Source organism: Xyrauchen texanus, chromosome 2 (genome assembly GCF_025860055.1).
Source record: "Xyrauchen texanus isolate HMW12.3.18 chromosome 2, RBS_HiC_50CHRs, whole genome shotgun sequence".
NCBI lineage: Eukaryota > Metazoa > Chordata > Actinopteri > Cypriniformes > Catostomidae > Xyrauchen > Xyrauchen texanus.
This window is the reverse complement of record NC_068277.1, coordinates 16,972,946-16,998,880: the sequence shown is the minus strand read 5'-3', so window position 1 is coordinate 16,998,880 and position 25,935 is coordinate 16,972,946. Positions and strand designations below refer to the sequence as shown.

General features: G+C 37.3%; 1 protein-coding gene across 2 annotated transcripts in view; it reads right to left on the bottom strand.

Annotated features, from left to right (window-relative positions):
• The window catches only part of LOC127654458 (protein arginine N-methyltransferase 3-like), an 82,984-nt gene that overhangs the window by 34,814 nt on the left and 22,235 nt on the right, over positions 1 to 25,935 (bottom strand). For both annotated transcript variants that reach the window (XM_052141680.1, XM_052141671.1), the window contains exons 10-11: positions 21,855 to 21,954; positions 2,565 to 2,643 (exon numbers count right to left, since the gene is read on the bottom strand). In XM_052141680.1, coding sequence (XP_051997640.1) covers positions 2,565 to 2,643; positions 21,855 to 21,954 — 179 coding nt within the window. The remainder of the gene's footprint in view (positions 1 to 2,564; positions 2,644 to 21,854; positions 21,955 to 25,935) is intronic.

The following is a 25,935-nucleotide window of genomic DNA, read 5'->3' as shown; positions in this document are numbered from 1 at the left end:
AGGGTAGTAGGAGCGGGGAAAAAAAGCAGCCAGTGATGAGGAAGTAAAAGTGCACACCACATTTCGAGATGAAGAAAAACGTTAATAACATGAGATATAAAGGAAAGAGAGAAAGTGAGAAACGGGGTTATAGTGGCATGGGTAAGTAATGTTGATCTGACACAGTTCAAAGCTGCCACATGATAGGCCATTATATCAATCTGTTTCACACCAGGTATACATGGCTGCAGGCTTTCCGACTGAGCTGAAAAATAGAAACGCACTTGCTCAGTTTACGATTCACAGTTATTCAATAGAAGCCTTATTTTGGGTAGCTCTCTCTCTCTCTCTCTCTCTCACTCTCTCTCTGTCTCTCTCTCAGTTAATTTCTTTGGCTTTCCAAAGGGATGACTTGTCTGCAATGCCTTGATGTTTTAAAACAGTGATTTATTTTTTTTATTTAGGGTCAAAAATAGGTCGCAGGTCTGTTCTGATAGGGATGTGGTCTTATCATATGCAAACAAAAAAATTCAACCATATAATTGTGCAAAGTAAACATAGATCAAAATAGACTTATCAGCTCTTAAAAAATGAGGAGTAAAAACTCTCCATATCCTTTGATGTCAAAGGTTTTGCTTCCAATCAAACAATAGGGATTTTTCATATCTCAAGTAATTGTCTACCCTACATCTTGAACAAACTAGACATTGCTTAAAGGGTAAAACTATACAATTTGACTAGATTTGGCAACCATTTGTCTGTTACTTTACAAGTAAATTACTTAAAATATGGCATTGCAATTTATAGGACTGGATACAATCTTCATTTAATCTATCCCGATAACGATTCTTAAAATCCCAAGATCGATCTTTCATTCTGTGCACAACCACTGCTTGCATATGCAACCAAATTTTGTTTTAATATGACTAAAAATGCAAATTTTCAGATTTCACGCACCAGTGATTGGGTATAGTGGTTAAGCAGTTTAGCAAAGTGATTCTTTTCACTGTGTGTTGAGGGTAAAAGATTAGTTTAACTCGTTCCATGTAACAGCTGTCCAAAGACGAATAAAGTTCATGCCCAAACTCTTAAAATATAGGAACATTAAATGTAGTACTTTTAGTAATTTTTTATTTTAATCTTTAAGTCACTGCAAAAGTGGACAGTGGTGTTGCGTGCATGATTTGGCAAAACCCACATGCGCCAAGACTTAGCGCATGCTTGCACAAAAATACACACACTGTGCATTCCATGATGTAATACACAATACATTTTATGTTTTATTTTAAGGACGTTTACTTTTGTACAAACATTTTGGTACTGTGTTGGGTCGCCACTTAATGCCCTATGTAAAATATCGGTCCTGAAGCAAAAACAGTTGGGAACCACTGCAGTACAGATCAAGAAAGTGTAACTTCTCCTGTGTCCAGATCCTTGAAGTTTCGATTCATCCAGTCAGTCAGCACAAAGTGCTGCACACCACCCAAATCTCCCCAGCATCTGTTCACTTAAAACTCCACACAGTGGACAAGAAAATGACGCAGAGCCACAAGACAGAAAAACAGAGCATATGCAGCATTTTTGACATCTGTAAAACAACCATGACCTTGCTCAGACTATAGTTTCCGGAAAACAAAAAAACAATCGTAGTATCTAGAAGGTGAGCGTGCAAGGACTGTTTAGTTATCCAGCAGTTGGTTTTATTTATGTGTTATTGACGCAAATCAATATGTAGTAAAAGGCAGAGCAGCATGCAGGGTGTGAGATAAGAGACAACACCAGAGAAATGTGCGAAACATTCTGCTGTAAACTATGCAAGTGTGAAAAGTGATTCTGCTGCAGAGAAGGAGAGTATTAATATATTCAAATATTAAGTATCACTTTAACAAATCTGAAGAATCCTTAATCGATCTGAATTAAGCTGAATTTAAATGCAGTGATACCTGCACTACTGTTGAATCTACAGCACCACAGAAAAACAAAAGTATTTATTATGTTAACATTGTATCATTTATAGTATATTTATATAAAGTATAATTTATTTATTTTACTGTAGTTGATAACAACATGTCATGTTGTTTAAGTTCTTTTAATTAATCAGACTTAAAATACCTTTTTAAATAAATGTTAATGCAATCGTAAGTCTATTAATGTTTTAATAGGTTACAACTATATTAGGGTTAGGGTTAGTTTTTCTACATAAGATACATATTGACACACACCCCTTCATTTCAGAGCATCATAACACTTTTCATTGGTCATAGTCACAATAAAGGGGGAGGCAAAAATAATGTTCAACACACACCAATTTCATTACAACAGTCTATGTATTAGCCCTGCAGGGGAACAAACACACACACATGCACTCTCTTATCAGTTCATCATTTTGGACAGCCCTAATTTCAGCCTGTATTGAATCTCCCTATTAAAATAAATTAAGTGTCTTTGATAGACCTTCAGGGGTGGCTCCTTTGTGTCCCACAGGTTTAAAAAAACAAGTTCTACATCTGGCCAATGACCTCCCAGATAAATTAAATTTAAAAATGAGAACGTGAAAACAGATGAACTGCATGTATGTGACTCACCCAAACCACCTTCAGCAAGGTAGCGATCCCTTGCGTAGAGCACGGAGTCCAGCATTGATTCAAACAGCAGGAAGTACCCCTATAGACAAAATTGGGGGAAACAATTTAATGTTCCATATAATATAGCTTAAATTTATCTAAATTGGAGAACTTATTTTAAATAAGTTTGCTACTTAGTCATGGTATCTAAAATAATACAAGACATTCTACTGGATATACACTTACTGAGCACTTTATTAGGAACACCAGTACACCTACTTATTCATGCAATTATCTAATCAGTAACACTCTGTGTGGCAGCAGTGCAGTGCATAAGATCAAGCAGATATGGGTCAGGAGCTTCAATTAATGTTCACATCAACCATCAGAATGGGGAAAAAAATGTGATCTCAATGATTTCAACCGTGGCATGATTGCTTGTGCCAGATGGGCAGGTTTGAGTATTTCTGTAACTGCTGATCTCCCAGGATTTTCACGTACAACAGAGTTTACTCAGAATGGGACCAAAACAAAAAACATCCAGTGACCGACAGTTCTGCAGATGAAAATGCCTTGTTGATGAGAGAAGTCAACAGAGAATGGCCAGACTGGCTGGAGCTGACAGAAAAGCTACGGTAACTCAGATAACCTCTCTGTACAAATCTAGTGAGCAGAATAGCATCTCAGAATGCACATGACGAGCCTTGAGGTGGATGGGCTACAACAGCAGAAGACAACTTCGAGATTTTATATTAAAAAAAAAACAGGATTCTATGTAGGTTAAAAGCATACTAGTGGTGTTTGCGAAGGCTATTACTGTGGATCATACTTCTGATTAGAGTCTTTGTTAGAAACCTCAAACAAAAAGTATTAAACTGAGGCACTTAACTAGTCCTGCACAATTTTGCAACAGAGCTAATTCATATCTAATAGCTATTAAATTTCGAAGTAAACAGACATGCGATTTTTGCCTTGGTGGACAATCAAACACGAAGAAATAATTCCGCCTACCTGAACCACAACTAGTGACCAGTATATCATAAGTCGCGTTTATACTATCGGGTCAAATAAGAGCGTGCTAGTGCATGCCAGGGCCAGTTTGCGTTCCCACTGTCACTTCTGAGGCTTCATCGTGCCTCATCTTGCCCAATGGACAAAGCGATGTCCAAAGAAATTACTTTCCATGGTTCAGTAAACTTTCATAGATGGTGTGCTGGGACATCATCCCGCTGTTAGTGGAGAGACCACTCGGGACACCATAGCAGCTACAGTCAATGAGTTCTCAAAACGAACTTATCTTGCTGTTTACATTCAATATAAACTCGATATTGTAGATAACTAGAAAACATGATACCTCAGCTTGAGCTTCCTTCTTGGTTGTGAAATGGGCGGGGTGTGTGACTTTGGCACCACAGCAGTATGTTAAGGGTGGGCTTTTGGGCAACGTTGCAGAGTTATTGGCCTGATGGTGGAATGCAGACTGATTTTGGTCAAGGTCCGAGGCTATTGGTCCCGACTGGCCAGTTGATAGCCCTGGCCCGATAGTGGAAAAACGGCTAGAGACAACATGGGGGTGGCCACTTCTGATTGAGCCAATAAGCAACCCATAACATAGAACATCCTAGCAAAGCAATGCACTGAAACCCACTACATACGTCATAGAAACTGCATAGAAACACCCTGGCAACCACTCACAACACCCTATCGTAATGCCGAAAAATTTTACACAAGCAAGCAAGCGTCACTGACATTTCCTCTGAAAAATTTTAAAATGTAGTTTCAGGACTAATGTTGTCAATCAGCTTTTCATCTTAAACATTCTCTTCTGGCTCTCACACATTCCCACACATGTAGCCACAAACACATCCACACAAATATCGAAGACCTCTGGATTTATGACAGCTCAGCACAGCACCCTCTTTAAACATATGCACGGCCAACCAGCATTCTGTTTCATTGCACTGACCTCTGACTGACACTGGTTTTGCATGAATAGATGGCACATCACCCTTTATTATTCTATTACTGCTGAACTGCAGCTTTGGCCACATTTTATTGGCCTCATTCTGGACAGCAGCTCAGACAACCATGAGTCAAACAATGCTGCTTCAAGTAATCTTGAACAGAGGCATAATCAATTCTATAAGATGGACGTTTCATAGAGGATGAGGAGCAACATTCTTCATCAGAATGGTCTTCAAAAGTTGCTTTGGAAAAGCTAATTGTCATAGTATACATATATCTATCTTACGTAACTTATATATTAGCTACTGTGGGAACCACATATTTATCATATACACATTCAGATGCTAGAAGAACTAAACCTAAATAAGCAGATGTGGTTGCAGCTCTGATTTGCATAAAAAAACAAGGTGATGCAATTGGCCGATGATTTGGATTTGCCCACTTCATTATTGCATTTTCAAATAATTTGAAATAGTACGTCCATTTTGCATAAATAAGCTATTAAACAAAGATTTTGATATTTTTGGGGTGATACCATACATTTCAAAGCTATGAAGCCTACACTGTACAGTTTGTGTTGAGAATGGATCATGAAGGTACAGAATACATTCCATACTACATTTTAAATCCTTTAGGCAATTTTGGAAAAAAATGTCCCCTATTGTTGAGCATGACTCACAAATAGCCAAGCATTTGTAATGAAAGTTTTCTATTGTTGAAGGTTAGATGGGCAATGTTGTGTTGCATAGGCTGAGGCTGACTGGACCAGCACCCTGAGAGGCCATGCAGTGACAGCAACTCACACTGGATCTCTCTGGGTCATTTTTAAGCAGACTTAGCATTAGAGTGATGGCTAAGCTTCTCCGTGGTGTAATTTACAACCCAATTTCACAGGCGGCTGCCTCCACTGCAGTGTGTGTGTGAGAGAGAGGGAGAGAGAGTAGAGAGGATGAGGGAAGGTGGGGGATGTATATTTAAATAACTAATATATATATATATATATATATATATATATATATATATATATATATATACATAAATATATATACACAAATATATATACACACACACACAACTTTTTCCTGACTTCTCCATGGGCGGCGCAATCACAGCGAGCTACATCCTATCGATTTGTTGTTCCACCTATTTGTTGTTATTGCACGATCATCGGAGGCTCTTGAGGAATATGTGCTGTTAGAGGATGTTAACAACTAAAGGTGGCTTAAGAAATTAATGGAAAATGAATGCTACAACAATAAACCCACCCAAAAGCTGTCAATGCCTGTAACTTTGAGTCAAACCAGATGCAATAAGCAGAGGTTGCATTAACATATTTCTCACATAATTCTGTTAAATCAACTTGTTAGTGATTTAACAAGGAGTGTTTCACCGTTTTTGACTGTCGATATTGATTATTTCAATGCTTGGTAATGTGAATAAGTTGCGAACCGGAAGTCTGTAGCATCCGCATTTGGAGTACGGTAATTTACGCCCGTGAAAATATATATATATATATGTGCATATATATATATATATATATATATATATATATATATACATATATATATACACACATATATATACACACATATATATATATATACATATATATATATATATATATATATATATACACACACACACCGATCAGCCACAACATTAAAACCGCCTGCCTTATATTGTATAGGTCCCCTTCATGCCGCCAAAACAGCACAGAATAGCATTCTGCGATGATATTGTTCTCACAACAATTGTACAGAGCGGTTATCTGAGTTACCGTAGACTGACAGTTTGAACCAGTCTGGCCATTCTCTGTAGACCTCTCTCATCATCAAGGCATTTCCATACACAAAGCTGCCGCACACTGGATGTTTTTTAATTTTGGCACTATTCGGAGTAAACTCTAGAGACTGTTGCTTGTGAAAATCCCAGGAGATCAGCAGTTACAGAAATACTCAAATCAGCCTGTCTTGCACCAACAATAATCCATGCGATTATCTAATCAGCCAATCATGTGGCAGCAGTGCAGTGCATAAAATCATGCAGATACATTCAGGAGCTTCAGTTAATGTTCACATCAATAATCAGAATGGGGAAAAAACTCAGATAACCACTCTGTACAATTGTGGTGTGAAGAATATAATCTTAGAATGCTATTCTGAGCTGCGGGTTGGTGCTGTTTTGGCGGCATGAAGGGGACCTACACAATATTAGGCAGGGAGTTTTAATGTTGTGGCTGATTGGTGTGTGTGTGTGTGTATATATATATATCATATATACACACACAAGAAGTACAAGTATTTGTAGACATTAACATGTGTGTGTGTGTGTGTGTGTGTATATATATATATATATACACACACACACACCTCTGACTGGGCTCATTCACAAAGTTTTCTGTTAAGTTAAAACTGGACTATATGCTCCCTTTCTTATTGTGACTGGGTAACATTTACTATAACTTTTAATCCCTTTGTGTTTCACAAAAGAAAGAAATCGTGAGGGTAAGTAAATAATGACAAAATGTTTTGGCTGAACCATCACTTTAAGGCAAAGCTTTTCTTTATTTATTTTTTATAACACTTAATGTTTAAACATTTATTAGTAGTGCAAAATGTATTTGCATAATTGTAGTTGAGAATATTCATTCATCAGTCGTTCTGAGTCTATGGTGGCAGCGGCACAATTATAAGCACTTGGCAACATATGGATTGACAGATATAAGCGTTATATTTTTTTATAAAAGACAAAGTAATACTTTTTTCTTTATTAAGTTCAGTGTTTCCTTGTTGACTCCTTTTTCTACATTTCTACAACTCTCACACATTACTCAGGGACTAATTCATGTCTGCCTTAAACTTATAATAAGGTTGTATTGCAAAAGATAAAAACAAAAGATCCAATAACACACACTGGTGGTAAAGAGTCTCATTGCAACATTAAAAGCTGGATGTGGCCAAAATTCAGATCCATTCATTTAGCCACTTGGAGCCGGGGCAGAATTACATGAATGCAAGGCAAGGCAAGGCAAGGCAAGGCAAGGCAAGTTTATTTATATAGCACATTTCATACACAATGGTAATTCAAAGTGCTTTACATAGAAGAGATTAAAATAAAAATAAAAAAATAAGAATAATTGAAACAGTTTAGAATAAAATAAAATAAAATACAGTACAAAAAGTCGGACACACAGTGGCACAGTGCTCATTCAGTAAATGCACAGCTAAACAGATGTGTTCTGAGTCTGGATTTGAATGTGACTACTGTAGGAGCACATCTGATCTCTTCTGGAAGCTGGTTCCAGCTGCGGCTGGCATAATAGCTAAAAGCAGACTCTCCTTGCTTAGAGTGAACCCTTGGTATTTCTAGCTGATGTGATCCTAATGATCTGAGTGATCTGTTGGGTTTATATTCAGTGAGCATATCTGCAATATATTGAGGTCCTAGCCCATTGAGTGATTTATATACCAGTAATAATACTTTAAAATCAATCCTAAATGTAACTGGGAGCCAGTGTAAAGACCTGAGGACTGGTGTGATATGTTCATATTTTCTGGTTCTGCTCAGAATCCTGGCAGCAGCGTTCTGTATGAGCTGCAACTGTCTTATGGTCTTTTTGGGAAGGCCAGTGAGGAGTCCATTACAATAATCCACCCTGCTGGTGATGAAAGCATGCACAAGTTTCTCTAGGTCTTGACTGGAAACAAAGCATCTAATTCTTGCAGTATTTTTCAGATGATAGTATGCTGATTTAGTTATTGCTTTGACATGACTACTGAAACAAAGATCTGACTCTAGAGACACACCAAGATTCCTGACTTGATTTTTAGTTGTATGACTCCTAGCGTCAAGGTATGCATTCACCTTGAGAACTTCATCTTTGTTTCCAAACACAATGACTTCAGTTTTGTCTTTGTTTAACTGAAGAAAGTTTTGGCACATCCAACTGTTTACTTCATCAATGCATTGGCACAGGGAGTCAATGGGGCTGTAATCGTTAGGTGATAGGGCTAAGTAGACCTGTGTGTCATCTGCATAGCTGTGGTAAGCAATTTGGTTCTTTTTCATTATTTGGCCCATTGGGAGCATATACAGGTTGAACAGGAGTGGCGCAAGAATTGAGCCTTGAGGGACTCCGCATGTCATGGACGTCCACTCAGACTTATGGTCTCCTATACTCACATAATAACCTCTCCCTTCTAAGTATGACCTGAACCATTTTAGGACCATCCCAGAAAGCCCCACCCAGTTTTCCAGCCTGTCAAGAAGTATGTTGTGATCAACAGTGTCAAATGCAGCACTGAGGTCGAGTAGTACCAGTACTGATAATTTGCCTGTATCAGTATTTAAGCGAATATCGTTTATTATCTTTATGAGCCTGTCTCTGTGCTGTGATGCGATCGGAAACCAGATTGAAAATTGTCAAAGTATCCATTTGAGTTCAAGAATTTGTTCAGCTGATTGAAGACAACTTTTTCAATGATCTTGCCTATGAAAGGAAGATTTGAGATCGGCCTATAGTTGCTTAATATGGTCTTATCCAGATTGCTCTTTTTCAAGAGGGGCTTGACACTGCAGTTTTCAGGGAGTTTGGAAAACTCCCAGAGAGAAGTGAGGAGTTTATCACTTCTAGGAGATCTGCTTCTAAACAGTTGAACACACTTTTGAAAAAAGATGTGGGAAGTGCATCAAGGGCGCAGGTTGATGTTTTAAGGTGCTGTACGGTTTCTTCCAAAATTTTGCCATCAATTTCTTTGAAATCAGACATAGTAACTACTTTCTCAGGTTGTGGTTTGATTTGAATGACCGCAGCACAACTCAAGGATGTGCTGATCACCTTTCTGATATTATTGATTTTTTCAGAGAAGAAAGAAGCAAACTCACTGCACTTGCTGTCTGACAGCATTTCACTGGGAATCTGGCTTGGGGGGTTTGTCAGTCTCTCTACAGTCGCAAAAAGAGTGCGTGTGTTGTTTTAGTTGCTGTTTATAATATTCGAGAAGAAAGTCTGTCTAGCATTGCCTAGTTCCATATTAAAAGCATGGATGCTGTCTTTGTAGATGTTATAATGGACTACAAGTTTTGTCTTCCGCCACATGCGCTCTGCTTTTCTGCATTGTCTTTTCATATTTTGCACTGCTGTTGAGTTTCTCCAAGGTGCTTTTTGTCTTCCACTCTTCTTCCTGACTTTCACAGGAGCAATATCATCAATTACACTTTTAACTTTTGAGTTAAAAGAATCAAGGAGAAAATCAACAGAGTCAGCAGATATACTTGGTGTTAAAGATATAGCCTTCATAAATAGTACACTAGTGTTCTCATTTAAGCATCTCTTCTTGACAGACACAGATCTAGCTTCAATGGCAGGAGAGATCAATATATCAAAGAAAACACAGAAATGATCAGACAGCGCTACATCCTTAATAACAATCGATGAAATGTTTAGACCCTTACTGATAAGTAAATCTAGAGTGTGTTCATGATTGTGTGTGGGTCCATGTACATGCTGAGTCAGATCAAAAGTTTTTAAAACAGTTATGAGTTCTTTTGTCATATTGGTTTCTGCATTATCTATGTGAATGTTAAAGTCTCCAGCAATGGCAAAACAGTCAAACTCTGAGGTAATTGTTGATAACAGTTCTGTAAAGTCCTCAGCGAAGGCTGGAGAGTATTTTGGAGGCCTGTAAATAATGATAAGTAAAATGCGTGGAGCACCTTTTAACACACTACCCAGATATTCGAAAGACGGGTAATTCCCAAATGATATTTGCTTACATTGATAGACATCTTTAAAGAGAGCAGCTAAACCCCCACCTCTCCTACCTTCTCTGCAGACACTCAAATAAGTAAAGTTAGGAGAGGATGTTACTAATGAAATGCTAATGAAAAATGGACAGCAGAATTCATGCACATTAAATTCATTACCCCATAAGCACACTCACTCACAAAGACACACATGCAGATGAACACTACTTTTTTTATTTTGATTTTTCTGGATGGAGCAGATGTTTCACTATGATACAGTTTGCATTAAAATAAATAAAAGAAGTTTCATATTACTTCAGCAAAAAAAAGAAAAAGATAAACCTCTGCTAAAACACGGATCAATTAACTAGAGCATGTTGCTGTCGTTGGTTTCCTGTGAACATCAGAGAATAGTGTTAGTCTGTCCCAAAGTGGCCATCTGCTCAATAAACACCTGGCATCAGCAGTATTCAACCAATGCCAACGTCATGAGCATTCAATGAACGGTCCTTCGCATTTACAGCACAACAATATCAATCCAGCTCCCAGGGGCTGTTTAATCTCTTGTTCCCTCACTCACTTTGACATTTGACAAATCCAAAGCCAAAAATTGCAAACACATAAATTATTAAGGCCACACAATGTAATAAATTGATTGTATTGTAACTAAAATGTCTCATTATCACCCATCCTATGAGGGGGATCGAGAAATGTCATGACTACGATTTGAACACAGTGCAAATCATAAACAGTGATTCCCAACCAGAGGTATGCAAGCAGGTTCAGGGGGTACCTGAAAATAATTGGATTTTGCTATGTTGGACCTAACAAAATGTTAAATTATTATTTAAGGATTAAAACAAAAATAAGGATTAGGGATGGGTAAAAAAATTATGTTTTTACTGCATGCTGAGAGTAAAGGTTTTACTTGTCCTGTATACTGTATGCCCAAAGTTGAGATCCACACAAAAAGATTGATGCGCTAAAGAAACGTTCTGTGCTCACTGGCTAAACAGCCACTAGTCTAAAAGAGTCAGTACCATTTTAGCTTTTATTATTCATATCAACATGATTAAATTCAATTTGAAGACATAATTTTGACTGATGGAATACAGAGTTTGTAAAATTGTATTAAATGTGACCAGAATTATTTAAAACTATTGATGAAATTTGTAAAATGTATATTTTGTAAAGTACTAAATTAGAAGATCTCCTATATAATTTACAGCATGAGCTGAGTGAGATTTTTTTTCCATATGCAAGCAAAATGGACAGATGTGAATATTTATGATTAATTAAATTAATCAGCATATCTTGTGGGGGCCTGGGTAGATCAGCGAGGATTGATGCTGACTACCACCTCTGGAGTCGCGAATTTAGGGTGTGCTGAGTGACTCCAGCTATGTCTCCTAAGCAACCAAATTGGCCCGGTTGCTAGGGAGGGTAGAGTCACATGGGGTAACCTCCTCGTGGTCACTATAATGTGTGGTTCTCTCTCTCTCAGTGGGGCGCGTGGCGAGTTGTGCATGGATGCTGCAGAGAATAGCGTGAGGCCTCCACATGCGCTACGTCTCTGCGGGAACACGCTCAGAAAACCATGTTATAAGATGCACGGATTGCCAGTCTCAGACGCAGAGACAACTGAGATTCGTCCTCCACCACCCGGATTGAGGCGAGTCACTACGCCACCATTAGGACTTAGAGTGCATTGGGAATTGGGCATTCCAAATTGGGGAGGAAAGGTGAGAGAAACAAAAACTGCATATCATGTCATTAATTTGATTCATTTAAATCAATTGACAGCCCTACTTAAAACCAAAGTATGAGATTACCTATCTTTATTTTATCAAGTTAGTGACATGATTTGTCTTAGAGAGTAAAAATATAACAAGAATTAATAAAAAACAACAGTTTTTGCTTTAAGTACAGCTACCTCACATTCCAAAGATGTAATTTTATTAAAGACACACAAATGGTACTACATGTGTGTGTGTCTGTGTGGGTGTGTGTGTGTGTGTGGGGGGGGGAGTACTGAGTAGTAAATGTAGAATTTTGTACAAGAATATTCAAATGAGGCAAGCCCCATATTTCTATGGTTAATTTTAGTAGGACAATGGATGCTGGAAAGCTTATTTGTTGATCCAAGTAACCATTGTGGGAAACACAGGCTGGGTTTATCACAGTGTAACATAGAAAGAAAGTCAAAATCTTGATGGACTCTGAGAACGGCAGGAAATGAAAAGTCTTAAATCTATTATATTTTGCTCAAAGAGTGATAGGAGCTCCCTTACAATTTAGCTAAACACAATATACATGTCTTTTTTTTTCCTCCTTTTTTCTCCCCAATTTGGAATGCCCAATTCCCAATGCACTCTAGGTACTCGTCGTCGTGTAGGGACTCGCCTCATTCAGGGTGGCGGTGGACGAATCTCAGTTGCCTCCACATCTGAAACCGTCAATCCACGGATCTTATCATGTGGCTTGTTTAACGTGCTACCACGGAGACCTAGTGCTTGTGGAGGCTCCACACAATTCTCTGCGGCATCCATGCACAACTCACCACGCACCCCACCGAGAGCGAGAACCACGTTATAGCGACCACGAGGAGGTTGCCCCATGTGACTCTACCCTCCCTAGCAACCAGGCCAATTTGGTTGCTTGGGAGACCTAGCAGGAGTCACTCACCATGCCCTGGATTCAAACTTGCGAATCCAGGGGTGGTAGTCAGCGTCTTATCTTTTTTTTAACAAGAGTATCTGGGCCTATTCCAGTTATGTAAAATTTTCAAAATGTAATGTAAATTCAACACTCATTGACCACTTTATTAGGAACACCTACATATTCATGCAATTATCTAATCAGCCAATCATGTGACAGCAGTGCAATGCATAAAATCATTATGACATGGGTCAGGAGCTTCAGTTAATATTCACATCAACCATCAGAATGGGGAAAAATGTGATCTCAGTGATTTTGACCAAGCCATGATTGTTGGTGCCAGACAGGCTGGTTTGAGTAATTCTGTATCTGCTGATCTCCTGGGATTTCCACACACAACATCCTCTAGAGCAGTGGTTCTCAACCGGTGGGGCGCGAGTAGGCTACGATGGAAGGGACATTTTTTTTATCACTAAACTACTGTCATAAAAAGTTATACATATACATAACTCCTGAATAAAAATTAAAATGTGTTTGGACTGATTTAAAAAAAAAAGTTTTGAACAAATTTGGCGCAAATGCAGGTGATAAGCATAAGCGGTTTCATTAAGCGAGTCATTGAGTCGTTCATTCAAACGATTCGTTCAAACGGCCGATTCATCAAGAATGAGACAGATGTTTGTGAATGGGTCATTAAATCTTTGACTCAACCGATTCGTTCACAACACTGAATCATTCAAAACACCACTGAGTATTGCTGTGAGATGCGCTATGGCTATGCTGTGATCTTTGTTTGGATTCATCGGATCTATTTTCGCTGCTAAAATAGACCAAAACAGTCATTATTTCGTCTAAAATGTAAGTGACTTAATATTATTAACTTGTTTGTTGAACTGTCATATGAAATCAGTGTCACATTTGTGAGGTGATGGTAAATTAAGTGATGGTCAATTGTCAGCTCTCTTGGTCGTCAGGTCGTGTGATGTATGTTGCTGAACTGTATTCAAATGTTATAAATATAAAAACACCACATTTTGAAATTTAACTGCAGTGTGTCAATTTAGTTTATTTGTGTGTGCTGCGCTCATAGACTTTAGAAAACGGCGCTCATTTGTTTGATTTCAACCTGTCTTTGCAAGGCCGCGAAACTCATATTTTGCTCCTTGCAGACAAAGTGCACGTCTTCACAAAAAAACTAGACCTCTGGCATGGCCGCATCAGTCGAGGGAACTGCGCCATGTTCCCCAGCCTTGCAGACTTTATCACTGATGCAGGCACATCACACGATTTCTCCTCCCTATTTCAATCAGCGTCTGAGCACCTGTCAGCAATGAGAAAACAATTTGCGATGTACTTTAAAGAGGATTATCGCTCTTTTGCGTGGGTTCGAGATCCGTTTGTGTGCACAGCAAACAAGCTATCAATTGATATGCAGGAACAGCTTATTGAGCTGAAGAGTGACAGTAGACTGAAGGAACTCTTTAGCTCCTGCCCTCTTTCGTCATTCTGGGCAGCACTGATGCAGGAATACCCTGAACTCTGTGGTGTCGCCTTGAAGATTCTCCTTCCTTTCGCGTCGACATACTTGTGTGAGGCAGGATTCTCAAAAATGACTGCACTCAAAATGAAATACCGCAATCGTGCACAAATCGAGGATGATTTGAGGCTATGTTTATCAAACATTGAGCCAAGAATTGAGGATCTTTGCAAGGCAAAGCAGGCTCAGGTCTCACATTAACATCACCTACCAGCAAGCTTCTGTAAAAAATGCAGATGATGCCTACTATTAGGCCTAGTAATAATAACAATAATAAAGCATAAATTAATATTAGAGGTCTGGTGCCAAATCCCAATTATAGCAATAGCCTAGTAATGATGATAGGCCTACTACTTCTCATAATAATAATGCCTGCAAGCTCACATTAGAAGTCTGGTGCTACTGCCGCTAATAATAATAATAATAATAATAATAATAATAATAATAATAATAATAATAATACATGGGGCGGGGCGGGGGGCACTGGGGCCCCAACTGCAATGAACCAGCTTTGGGGGGGCCCAGCTTGCAAAAGGTTGAGAACCCCTGCTCTAGAGCGGTGTTTTCCAACCACTGTGGCGTGAAAAATTGTCAGGTGTGCTGTGGAAAATTATAAAATTCCACAAAATAAATAAAAGCAAAAAAAATAATTTCAGGGATCCAAACTCCTCACCATTTGGAGAAATTTGCCATTTTGAAACCATAATTGGTCACTTTTGTTATTGAGAAGAGCAATGATTAATGTGCAAATGTGACTGACATTTATATGCGTTTCACATGACTCACGTCAGTGCTGCAGAATACATACAAGTCTATGAAGTGACGTCACTTTACACCAAAGTGTTTTTCACACAAACGTTTTTGTCTTTGTGAGTACTAAGCAACAAGAAATATTTACAAACTGTCAAAATTTGTGAGCAGACATTGAATGACTCCTGTACTGAATGACTTTTAATTAAATATTACCTTATCGTTTATGAATATCAGAGACCCCAGTTATTGAACTAATTTAAATTCACCAAGAAAACGCTTAGACCTAAATATAAAGTCCTTTTATTACTTTCTGCTATCAAAGCAACTGCAAGCTTTCTTTCCTCTCTTCCAAATACATGTTTTCAACGTTTATTGTGCACATCTCCCACTTTTTTATGTGGCAAACTTTAAAATTGCCCCTCTGCGACACTTTCTGCAACTCTTGTCTTGTGGAGGGCAATGCAGTGCTTGACACTGGCGATGAATGGAGCGTTGACGCCTCAACTCAACTCATGTAAAATGTGCTTTACAATGATGAAAGAAAATTATTGAAACTCAAAATGATTATTATTTGTCTATTATTGTGGTCTTTTCTGATAAAAGCCATGCTCAGCAGTTTAAATAGGCTACTGTAGGAAAATAATACCGTAGATCTGCTTTGTGTTTATAATTCTTATACTGAAGTCAGTAGATTGTAGCCATGTATGTTTTAAAAAAGATGAAGGTTAAGACATTATTGAAACTCACTATTATTAGACTATTATTGTCTCTTTGGATATAAAATAATGCTCAGACTAAAGGAAGACTATAGATCTGCTTTGTTCTTTTAATGCTTAAACACTATAAAGTCTCTTGGTAGATTTCAGTCATGAAAACTCAAAAAGATTCACCGACTCACTCAGAGCACATAAGATGATAATTTGTCGCTACCTAGTGACATTTCCAGAAGGGGTCACTGAACTAATCCGTTAATAAAATGTAACAAATTTGTGATGCAGAAGTAAGCCTTACCAAAATACTCTTTATTTTGCAGCTAATTCTGCACTATTGTAAACTTGAATAAACTTGAATCACTAAATAGCTTGATGCTTTTAGCTTATTCTTTAAAAAACATGGACCAGTGATTGTCTTTTATTTTTTCACTCCTCATGAGTTTGCATCTGTGTAATTTGTTGTGGCATTGCAAGAACAAATGTACAAATTAGAAAAAGCTAATTTTTCTTTTTTTTCATTAGCACTCTTCCCACCTGTGTCCTCACACAGCGTAGCCTACCTAGGTGACTTTTTTTTTTTTGCATAGAAGAATTTCAAACATTACAAAAATATGCTACTAAGATGGACAGAAAACATGGATAAGGTCTTGAAAAGGAAAAATATTGACGATGGTTAGCCTATGTGGGATAGCGGTGCGCCAAATAATGTTTTAGTCGTAAAAAGTGTGCCGTGGCAGAAAAAAGGATGGGAAAAACTACTCTAGAGTTTAATCAGAATGGTGCCAAAAACAAAAAAGCATCCAGTGAGTGCCAGTTCTACAGATAGAAACACCTTGTTGATGAGAGAGGTCAACAAAGAATGGCCAGACTGGTTCTAGCTGACAGAAAGGCTATGGTAACTCAGATAACCACACTGTACAATTGTAGTGATCAGAATAGCATCTCAGAAAGCACAACATGGCAAAATTTGAAGTGGATGGGCTACAAAAGCAGAAAACCACATCGGGCACTTTATTAGGACCATGGTGCTTCTAATAAAGTGCTCAGAGAGTGTATTTATCAAAATGAATACTTTTGATTACAAAATCAAGTGGAATAATAAGCAATTAGCCCTGCAGACAAAATTCAGAGTATGTTTGCTTGTGTACGTTTTTGCATGTGGCAGGTTAGCTGAAGGCTGTGGACGGAGTGACTGATTGCAGCTGTCTTCTCCTATGACAGATAAGACTCTATCAAGAGACAACGAGACCAAAGATGTGACCTGCCATAAATTCAACTTGACCAGTGCCACACACAGCAGCTCATATTCCAAGAGTACGTAATATCTAAACAAAAAACTTACGCTTAAACTGTCATGTTAATTTCGAGGCACTGGACTAGAGAAATTGCAACATGTATAACAGAAATGGATGTAGGAAAAATTAGTTGTAAAATTAATATCTATTTTTGCAGCTTCTCGCATCAGACTCGGGTGATTTTACTTAACATTCTTTTTGGAACTCAAGCAGTTCTTTAACATTTTTAAGACTTTATTACTTTACTCTGGAAAAACTTCAAAACGAATGTTTACTACTTGACCAGGGTTGGTGTCATTTTTTTTTGTGACTTTCACACGATGGCATGACAGAACAGCGCCATGAACCCGTTACAAGGTCAATCCCTCTAGAGGCATCTAAGGTTAAGTGCCTTGCTCAAGGCCGCAATGGTTATAGCTCAAGGCTCACCGTTTGCAAGGTTCAAACCTGCAACCATTCAGTTTACAGCTAAGATCTTTAACCAATAGTCTATTACCACATAATTAAGGAATGTCCACTAGACTTTTGTCTATATAATTGTAGACACAATGTTTTTCCATTCTTTAGCTGCTCAGTTGTATATCTGCCAGTGTAAACTCTGCAAAGACCCAGTTTATGTCCAACGTGCAGAGTGAACTAAGACCTGATGTAAAAATGTAAGAATTGTTAGGGCTGTAAACAATAAGCACATTTACATGCACAGCAATACACTGATAATGAACAAAATGTTGATAATTTAGAAAATGTAAGAAGCCAGCGTTTACATGAATTTTGAAATAATGGAATTATTCTATGCTTTTTAATGTCAAAACATAAACAGGCATGTGCACAACACTCATGTACATTGGATAAGCAAGTAAGAACACCGGTAAAGTGTTTACATTCAGAGCGAAATCATGACAATGGGCAAAAAACTACATGTGCGTGCTAACCATTTTTTTCTTAACGGTATATGATGTTATTCCAGTAAATGAAATCCATTTAAGGCGTTTACATGACCTTACATTTTGTCTGATTATTTAAGCATAAACGGTGTAAGACCATGCCATGTAAACATGCTCAATCTCCCACTACCATAACTATGTCAATAACTGATGAGCACACTTATCAATCAGTCTCAAGTAGTGTTAGGAAGTCTAATAGAGGCCAAGATCTAGCCCTAACTGGCTTTTCTAAAATACACATTGAATCTGAAGAAATCTAAATTGATCGTTATCTTCAAGTAAAATAGAAGGTGCATGGTTATTTTTAGGGTGCCAAATTTCAGTTGCAAAATCCACATATTTTACACTAGTTTACACAAGCTAACTTTTGACAACAGTAAGGCAAATCTTTTGATCTGCTTTGTAATGCTCTCATAAGACTTTATAAATACCTTATGTATGCAAAAAGATGCCAGCTGTTCTCGCAAACCAGCTCTAAAAAGCCATAAAGTTGAAAGAAGTGTGATTCACCAAACTATCTCATGATCAAATGACCAACAAATACTTGATGTGGTTATTGCTGTATAAAGTGGCTTGCGCGTGTACTAGTGTTTACTAGTTGCCAAGTAAAAATGGGCCAGCTCATTAATTGGTGTTATAAATGGTGCAAAGAACAATCACATACCACTCGCTTATAGTTTCTGTCAGCCTCTGGATGACACTTGATTAGTTTACCAACAGTTCACATTTTGGCTTGTATGTGTACACTTTAAATGAACTCAGATCAAACCATCTCACATGTCCACTTTTAACCTGCTTTATGAACGCAAAGCACTCCAGGTTCACTTTATTTTCACTTTCGCATAATTTCAAATATATGTGGCCATTGCAAGTAATTATAAAATCTCCATGTGTAGAACAAGCGTGACTAAAATTAATGTGATCCACAAAAAGTCGACACAGACCCAGCGCAGAACCAATTGACTAGTCAGTTCAATGCTAAAAGGTAGCAATTTATTAATAAAACAGGCTCTCGTCATCTAATTTCAGCAGGAATAGGTTTAAGCAGTGAAGCGTCCTCACATTTCTAAGAGGTGTAACCGAGGACTGAAAAGCCATATTGTTTGACATGATGGATCATCCTGTGACAACTTTTATTTAGCCTTCCTCTAATTCACTTCTTCTCTCTTCTACCTCGCCATTGGCAGAAACCATCCCTCTCTTTCTTTTTCTTTCAGCCCCTTAATCTAATCCAGTCTGTTTGTTTTGCTGGGTGTTAAAGTATAGATCATTTGTGTGAGTTATTTAATGACATTCCAGTGGCTCAAACCCGTCTCTCGCTGCCAGACGACATCTCGTTATTCTAAAAATTACCTCCACTGATTTATTGATTCCTTTTCTGTCTCCTTCTTACAAGTGCACACACAAACTCAAGACAGTGCAGAAGTAGGACAGTCAACCACCTGGGAGAAAGGTTTCTTGATAGACTCGGTGAAAGACATTAAAGAAGATGAGACATTTTGGACTGGAGGTGCACCAATGATGCCAGTTTTCCAAAGCCAATACTTTATACCATGTTTTTGGTTAAATGTATAGCTCATCGTTAATAGTCCTCTGCTTAAGAGAACATAGCCACAGCAGCAACAAGCACTGATGGCAAAAAGAGAATAAAAGTAGTAGTTGGCATGCTCAGTTTTTTAATGTAGAGTAACACATTTAGAGACAAATCTCCATTGTAAAAAAGGTAGTATTACATGATCTATACTACACATAAATGAAAAAGTTTTTATATATAAAAGTTTGATTTCACACATCGTAGCATTTCGTAAATTGGCAAAACACAATCCATAATGCAAAACGCGTTAATAATGTGTTGCATTCACAGCGCTACAGCAAAGGCCGATATAGTGACTATAATCTGCATTTGTGTACTTGTATAAGAGTATGTTTATGGCCTAAATATTTGTACTCGTACTGTTGTTTTATATTGCAATGATGTTACCAACTAGTTCTTTAGGAATGGTTTTGTTCACTAAAAGTATCAACTAATATTGGTGCTCTACATTAATATGTGTAGTCAGACATAGTATAGGACATGTGCACTAATTTGATTTCTACTGCCAACCTGTCTGGATAAATTTTCAGATAAATAACATCAATAAACAAATTTCAATATGAACCCCAAAGAAAAACATAAAATAAATATTTCTTGAGGTTTAAATGGACAAAAATTGAACACTTTATCCATGACTAAACTCCACACACAATTCTAAAGATTATAATCTTTATTAACATTTTATTAAACATCTTTTTGCTTGATTTCTGTTTGAATGCAATATGAACTTAACTTACCTTATACTTTAGCTTAATGATAATGCCTTTTATGGAAGCTTGAATCAACTTTTTTTATCTACTATTTGGCATCTAGTCCTTTTAGAATGACAAGTGAGGTATTAAAGGTGGTGGACAGGGTCACTGCATTTTCTGTGGATATATGTCTCTTACTACTCTGTGAAATAAGGTAATTGTAAACCTATTGTTCCATAAAATTTTGAAAAACGATTTTCAGAAAACGGCTGAATGCTTCTCTGGTTTCACAAGGAAATGGTGGCAATACACAAACTTGAAAAGACTTCAGAATGAAATGGACGACACTGCACATACAGTATGATGAAGGGCAGGATTTTTCCACCATTTAGCAAGCCAGAGTTGTAATCAGAAAATAATGTGCTCCACTGACCCAAATCTCAGGTTATTTTTTTCAGTAGCAACACACACACACACACACACACACACACACACACACACACACACACACAAACACAAACACAAACACAAACACAAACACACACACAAACACACACAGGTATGTAGAGGAAAATTCATAGACACTTCCCTCAGGCACTAAGTTTGTTGAATTATAGTCCCAACATGCAACCGAAAAGGGAAAAACATGTATTTTTCACAATTAGCCTGCAAGCGATAAAAAATACAGAGACAGCAAAAAAACGTTTGCAGGTTAAAATCTCATGAGAAGTTCTGGAAGTTTCCAAATTTAGAGAATGGTTCCACCATGTCCTTTTTTGAGCCTATGGCTAGGTGTCTCGAGTGTTATGACCTACTTTTCCCTTTTCCTACTGGAGAGCACATTAAGAGAACTTAAACAAGGGGTGCAGTGTGATACAAGCTTGACCAAATTTCTCACTATTAAATTATAGTGACCAATTCAATGCACCTTTTACTGAATTCTAATTTTTCTCAACATTACACATTACACTGACATTAAACGTCAGTCATATCTTAACAAATGAGAAGTGATGGTTGCCTTCTAAAATATGAAAATGTTCACAGAATATATGCCATTATAGATTATGCCTGCAATTTCTTGTTAATCAATAAACAATGCATCACTGTCTCAGGTTTTCTATATCCTAACACCTGAGCAGGTTTTGAAAGGGGAAATGACTGGGCAGAAATGGATGCTGACATGTCTTTAACCTATCAGCAGAATGGAAGCCAAGACTTTGCTTTATGTCAACTTTTAGGTCACAACCAACTATAATTGCTGCAAAAACTGAGATTCATTAGCACACTTAGTCATTTTTTTTCCCTGTAAGCAGTGTGTTGAAAAATAGCTAAAAACTGCATATTCGATTTTTTTTTTCTCTCTATAGAAAGCATTTTAATATAAAGACTGCAAATGCACAAAACCATTAACTCACCATCCACTCTGAAATGATTATGTCCACATTTTCCACAGGAAGGTCTAGTTCTTCTATTCTTCCCTTGATCAATGTGATAGTGTTTTCCAGTTTATTTGATCTAGGGAACAGCAAGCAACAGAAATAATGGCATTTGCAACATTTTAACAGCACTTGTAGTGTAAGCTGTACTTATATGAAACATTTAATTCAAACAAAATAACTCCATGCTAACAGTTCTTGCTAGAAATGTCCCAACAGTTGGAATGGTTGAAACTGTATATAAAATCTTGAAGTGGAAAATATTAAATACGAAATCAGATTTGAACATCAAATATTAAAGCTAAAATTAAAATGAATTTGAAAACCTGCTTGAAATTCGAGAATGTATTTGAGAACTGCCAGACTTGAATTTTTAACTGTTCAAAACCCATTTTAATTGTAAAAATTTTTTGCCTAACATTCAACTATCAGGGTGACACTTCATGACTTTTCCTAATTTTATTAAATTGATTATAAATCAAATTGAAACTTGATAACATGCCTTTTTTTATTGTACTTATGTTTTTACTTGGTTCAATATGACCCTAAACAGAAAAAACATTACTATAATGGGTAGCAGTCATATTTCTTAGTGCATACCTACTTTATCATAAAACAGAGGATTATCTCACAGGATGATATGACAAGAAATAGAAAGTAAAATAATAGATTACTTATTTAGAAATGAGAAATGTTATCATTTGTACACATACGCCCTTGGGGTTTCTGGTACCCCAAACAAAAAGAATGTAAATCTCAACAAAACATTACATAGAAGTTAATTATAAAATACATGGGACAAGTTTAACAACTCATCTGAGAAAATAAATGTTAGTTACTCTAATATGGCTGGGAGACAATCTCCTCAAACACTTGTGCTCATTTATCCATATCATACACTCCACAACAGACTCACTGGGACAACAATCCTAAGGTTACCAATTCAAGAACACCTCCTTCCATGACCTTTTGCACTAGGGTCAGCAAACTATCGTGCACCTGAATGCTTGTGTGTATGTGTAATAATACACATACTACCCCCCCTTCTATCTAAATGATCGTCCCCTTTTGACCAGTAACCCGGAGCATCAATCTCTCTAAATACTCCATTATCATGACAGCTAATGTTACTAGGGACAGAGTCATTACTCAAGGCTGCGGAGCACATTTCTGCCCAGCCGATCCTTATCTCGGCACCTCCACGCTATCACACTCTTCCAGGATCCCATTGTAGCATTCCCCTCCTTCTCTGGACTGTCTTGAGTAGGGAAACACTAATCTCATTACTGGGTTAATTTAGAGGACAATGTCAGCTACAGAGGGTGGAAAAAGGAGGGGGGAAATTGAGATACTTAATACAATCCTCAAAATCCAGTTTCCTTACTTAATTTAAGCGAAATTATCAAAGAATATTGATCTGTTGAGATAATGATTGGATTTATGCTTCTAAGTAATAATGACAGACTGGATTATCCACCAAAATACTAGTTTGTCAGGAGTTAAACTTTTAATCCTAGGAAATAAATTCCTAATTCTAAAGATTATGTGAGGATTATCCGGATTTCTGCAGTAAATGCTACCAAGACAAACACTATATAAGATAAAGATGCTCCATTTAAAAAGCCTGAACAACATTCACATATTTACTGAAAAAATAAAAATAAATAGTATAAAGCAGCAGGGATCAATCCGCTGGGGTTGTTTCAAGATTACAACCCCTGTTAAAGGTATCGAGAGAGCAACATTCATAAACTCCTAACCCCAAACTAACCCTAAATGTGCGGTCACACTAAGCTTTGAGCATGCTAAATTACTTCGGACCCTGCAACGAAGGATATTATGTCACTCTATGTTCTGTTTTTAATAAAATGAATACAGACCAGTATTACAGATCATCTTAAATATTAAAATATACCATCTACTCCAATTTCCTACAACACTGCAATCCATGCAGCTTGGAAATCTGTATTTCTTTTTGTTGAGCTAAGAGGTCAGTCTGTGACATTCACATCCTCTATTGGTTAAATTAATTTTGGATATGCAAATTCACAAGTCAGAGAAGTGGCTGATGATACCTTTTTGCAAAAGCTTGCATAGTCTAGTGGGACCACACCTTAATCTTGGTAGCAGCAAATGTGAATCTCGAGAGGTTTTTGTCAAGCTCCAAAAGCTCATAAAAGTATTCCATATCACTCGTTATATTTAAATTCTTCTGAAGCCATGCAATTGTAATGTCAGGATCCATTGTAAGCACTGTTGTCATGATAGTTCAGTTGTCAATACCAATACCAGTGTAATTTGATGATTCTTGATACAAATTTTTTATACCACAACAAACGCTAATACTAATTTGTTAAGCAAACTATATTAAGTTAAACATTTTTTATAGTTTTAAATTATTTTATAAGTTAAAATAATTATTAAAGAAAAGCAAACAAACAGTAATAAAATTAGAACAAAGAAACATATTACAAGCAACAGAAACAAATTAGAAACAAAATAAATTCAGAATGAATGGCAGTGAATGTGACATAATACAACTAATATTACTGGTCTTCACTTTATGATTAGCCTATAATACGGAGTGGTGGTGACGTAGTGGGCTAAAGCGCATAACTGTTAATCAGAAGGTCGCTGGTTCGATCCCCACAGCCACCACCATTAACTCCAGGTTGCTCCGGTGGGATTGTCCCTGTAATAAGAGCTCTGTAAGTCGCTTTGGATAAAAGCGTCTGCCAAATAAATCAATGTAAATGTAAATTTAAATAACACATGAATACCTTTTAAAGCCACTAAAATACATTAATCCATCCAAGAAGAAAAAATATCTATGCTGCATTACACAAGTCCTATATTCTGATACAAATCTGCATTTATGTCCCACTATTTATGTTTACTTTAGACATAATAGACTGTGTTTACATTAAAACCTTGCCAAGACATTTTGAACTCTGGAAATTGCCCACCGGCCACACATAAAGCACGCATACACATAAAGGTGCAGTCACATTTACCTTTGCATGGGGAGATATCACAGGACAGACTCAAGCCAATTTTCAGCCAAATGAATGGCAGCCTTTGCTTTGTTTCTTTTGGTTGACCGGGACTCACAACAGACTTAAGACAAATTTCACACAAAGGTGTTACAATTTCACTGCCAGAACCAAACCAGAAGACCCAAAAGTAAGCTAGATTTGGCCCGCATTTAGTTGCTATCTGGGTATAAACACCTCGGACCATCAAGAGGATGTGGTGAAGTGCCAGATGAAATTATAAAAACATTTTAAGTAAAGAAAATACAAATAAAATAAATTGTGTATTGTTTTTCAAAACCTTTTTGAATGTGTGAAAGTGAATGAGATTTGAGAATGGGGCAGTCTTCCGTGCCCCCCCACACTTTGAGAATAACTGCCCTAGGCTCTGTCAACAGCAATAAAGAGTCAGGGGGTTGGTCCATGCTTTTTGCAAACCAGGAAAACTCTCTTTTTCAAATGAATAAAAGGACCACATCTTTTCCATTTGAAAATGTTTATTTTGTTTCTGCTTTTAGTCACTTTGTTCATTAACTGCAGTGTTTTGGATAATTGTCTCAATTATGTGACTAAAACTCCTTTTGAGTATCACTGACATAAAGTCGTTAAATTCTAGGAAAACAGTTGCATCCTTTATGATAACCAAAAATGTCCTGCCTTGAATATCAATGTCATTGGGTTTCTTTCTAGATGTGAACATGGAGGCAGACATTAAAGCATAAAAAGGAATCCCTGCAAATCGCTAGCATTCAACCTAGGTTTCTTTGACACTAGTTTGACGATTCCATGGCACACTGATGGCCTGATCGTTGATGGAGGCACAAACAGAAATCCTTTAGTAACTCTTCCCTGTCTTAGATTCTTCAAAAAATATTTTGTTTTTTGAGTACAGAATTCAGTTGTGTAGTACACCAAATCAAAATGATGACTTTTCTTGTATGACAGGGTGAAAAACAGTGGCAAGCAAAAGTATGTAAACACTTTGGAATTAGCTAATTTTCTGCATTGATTGGTCATAAAATGTGCTC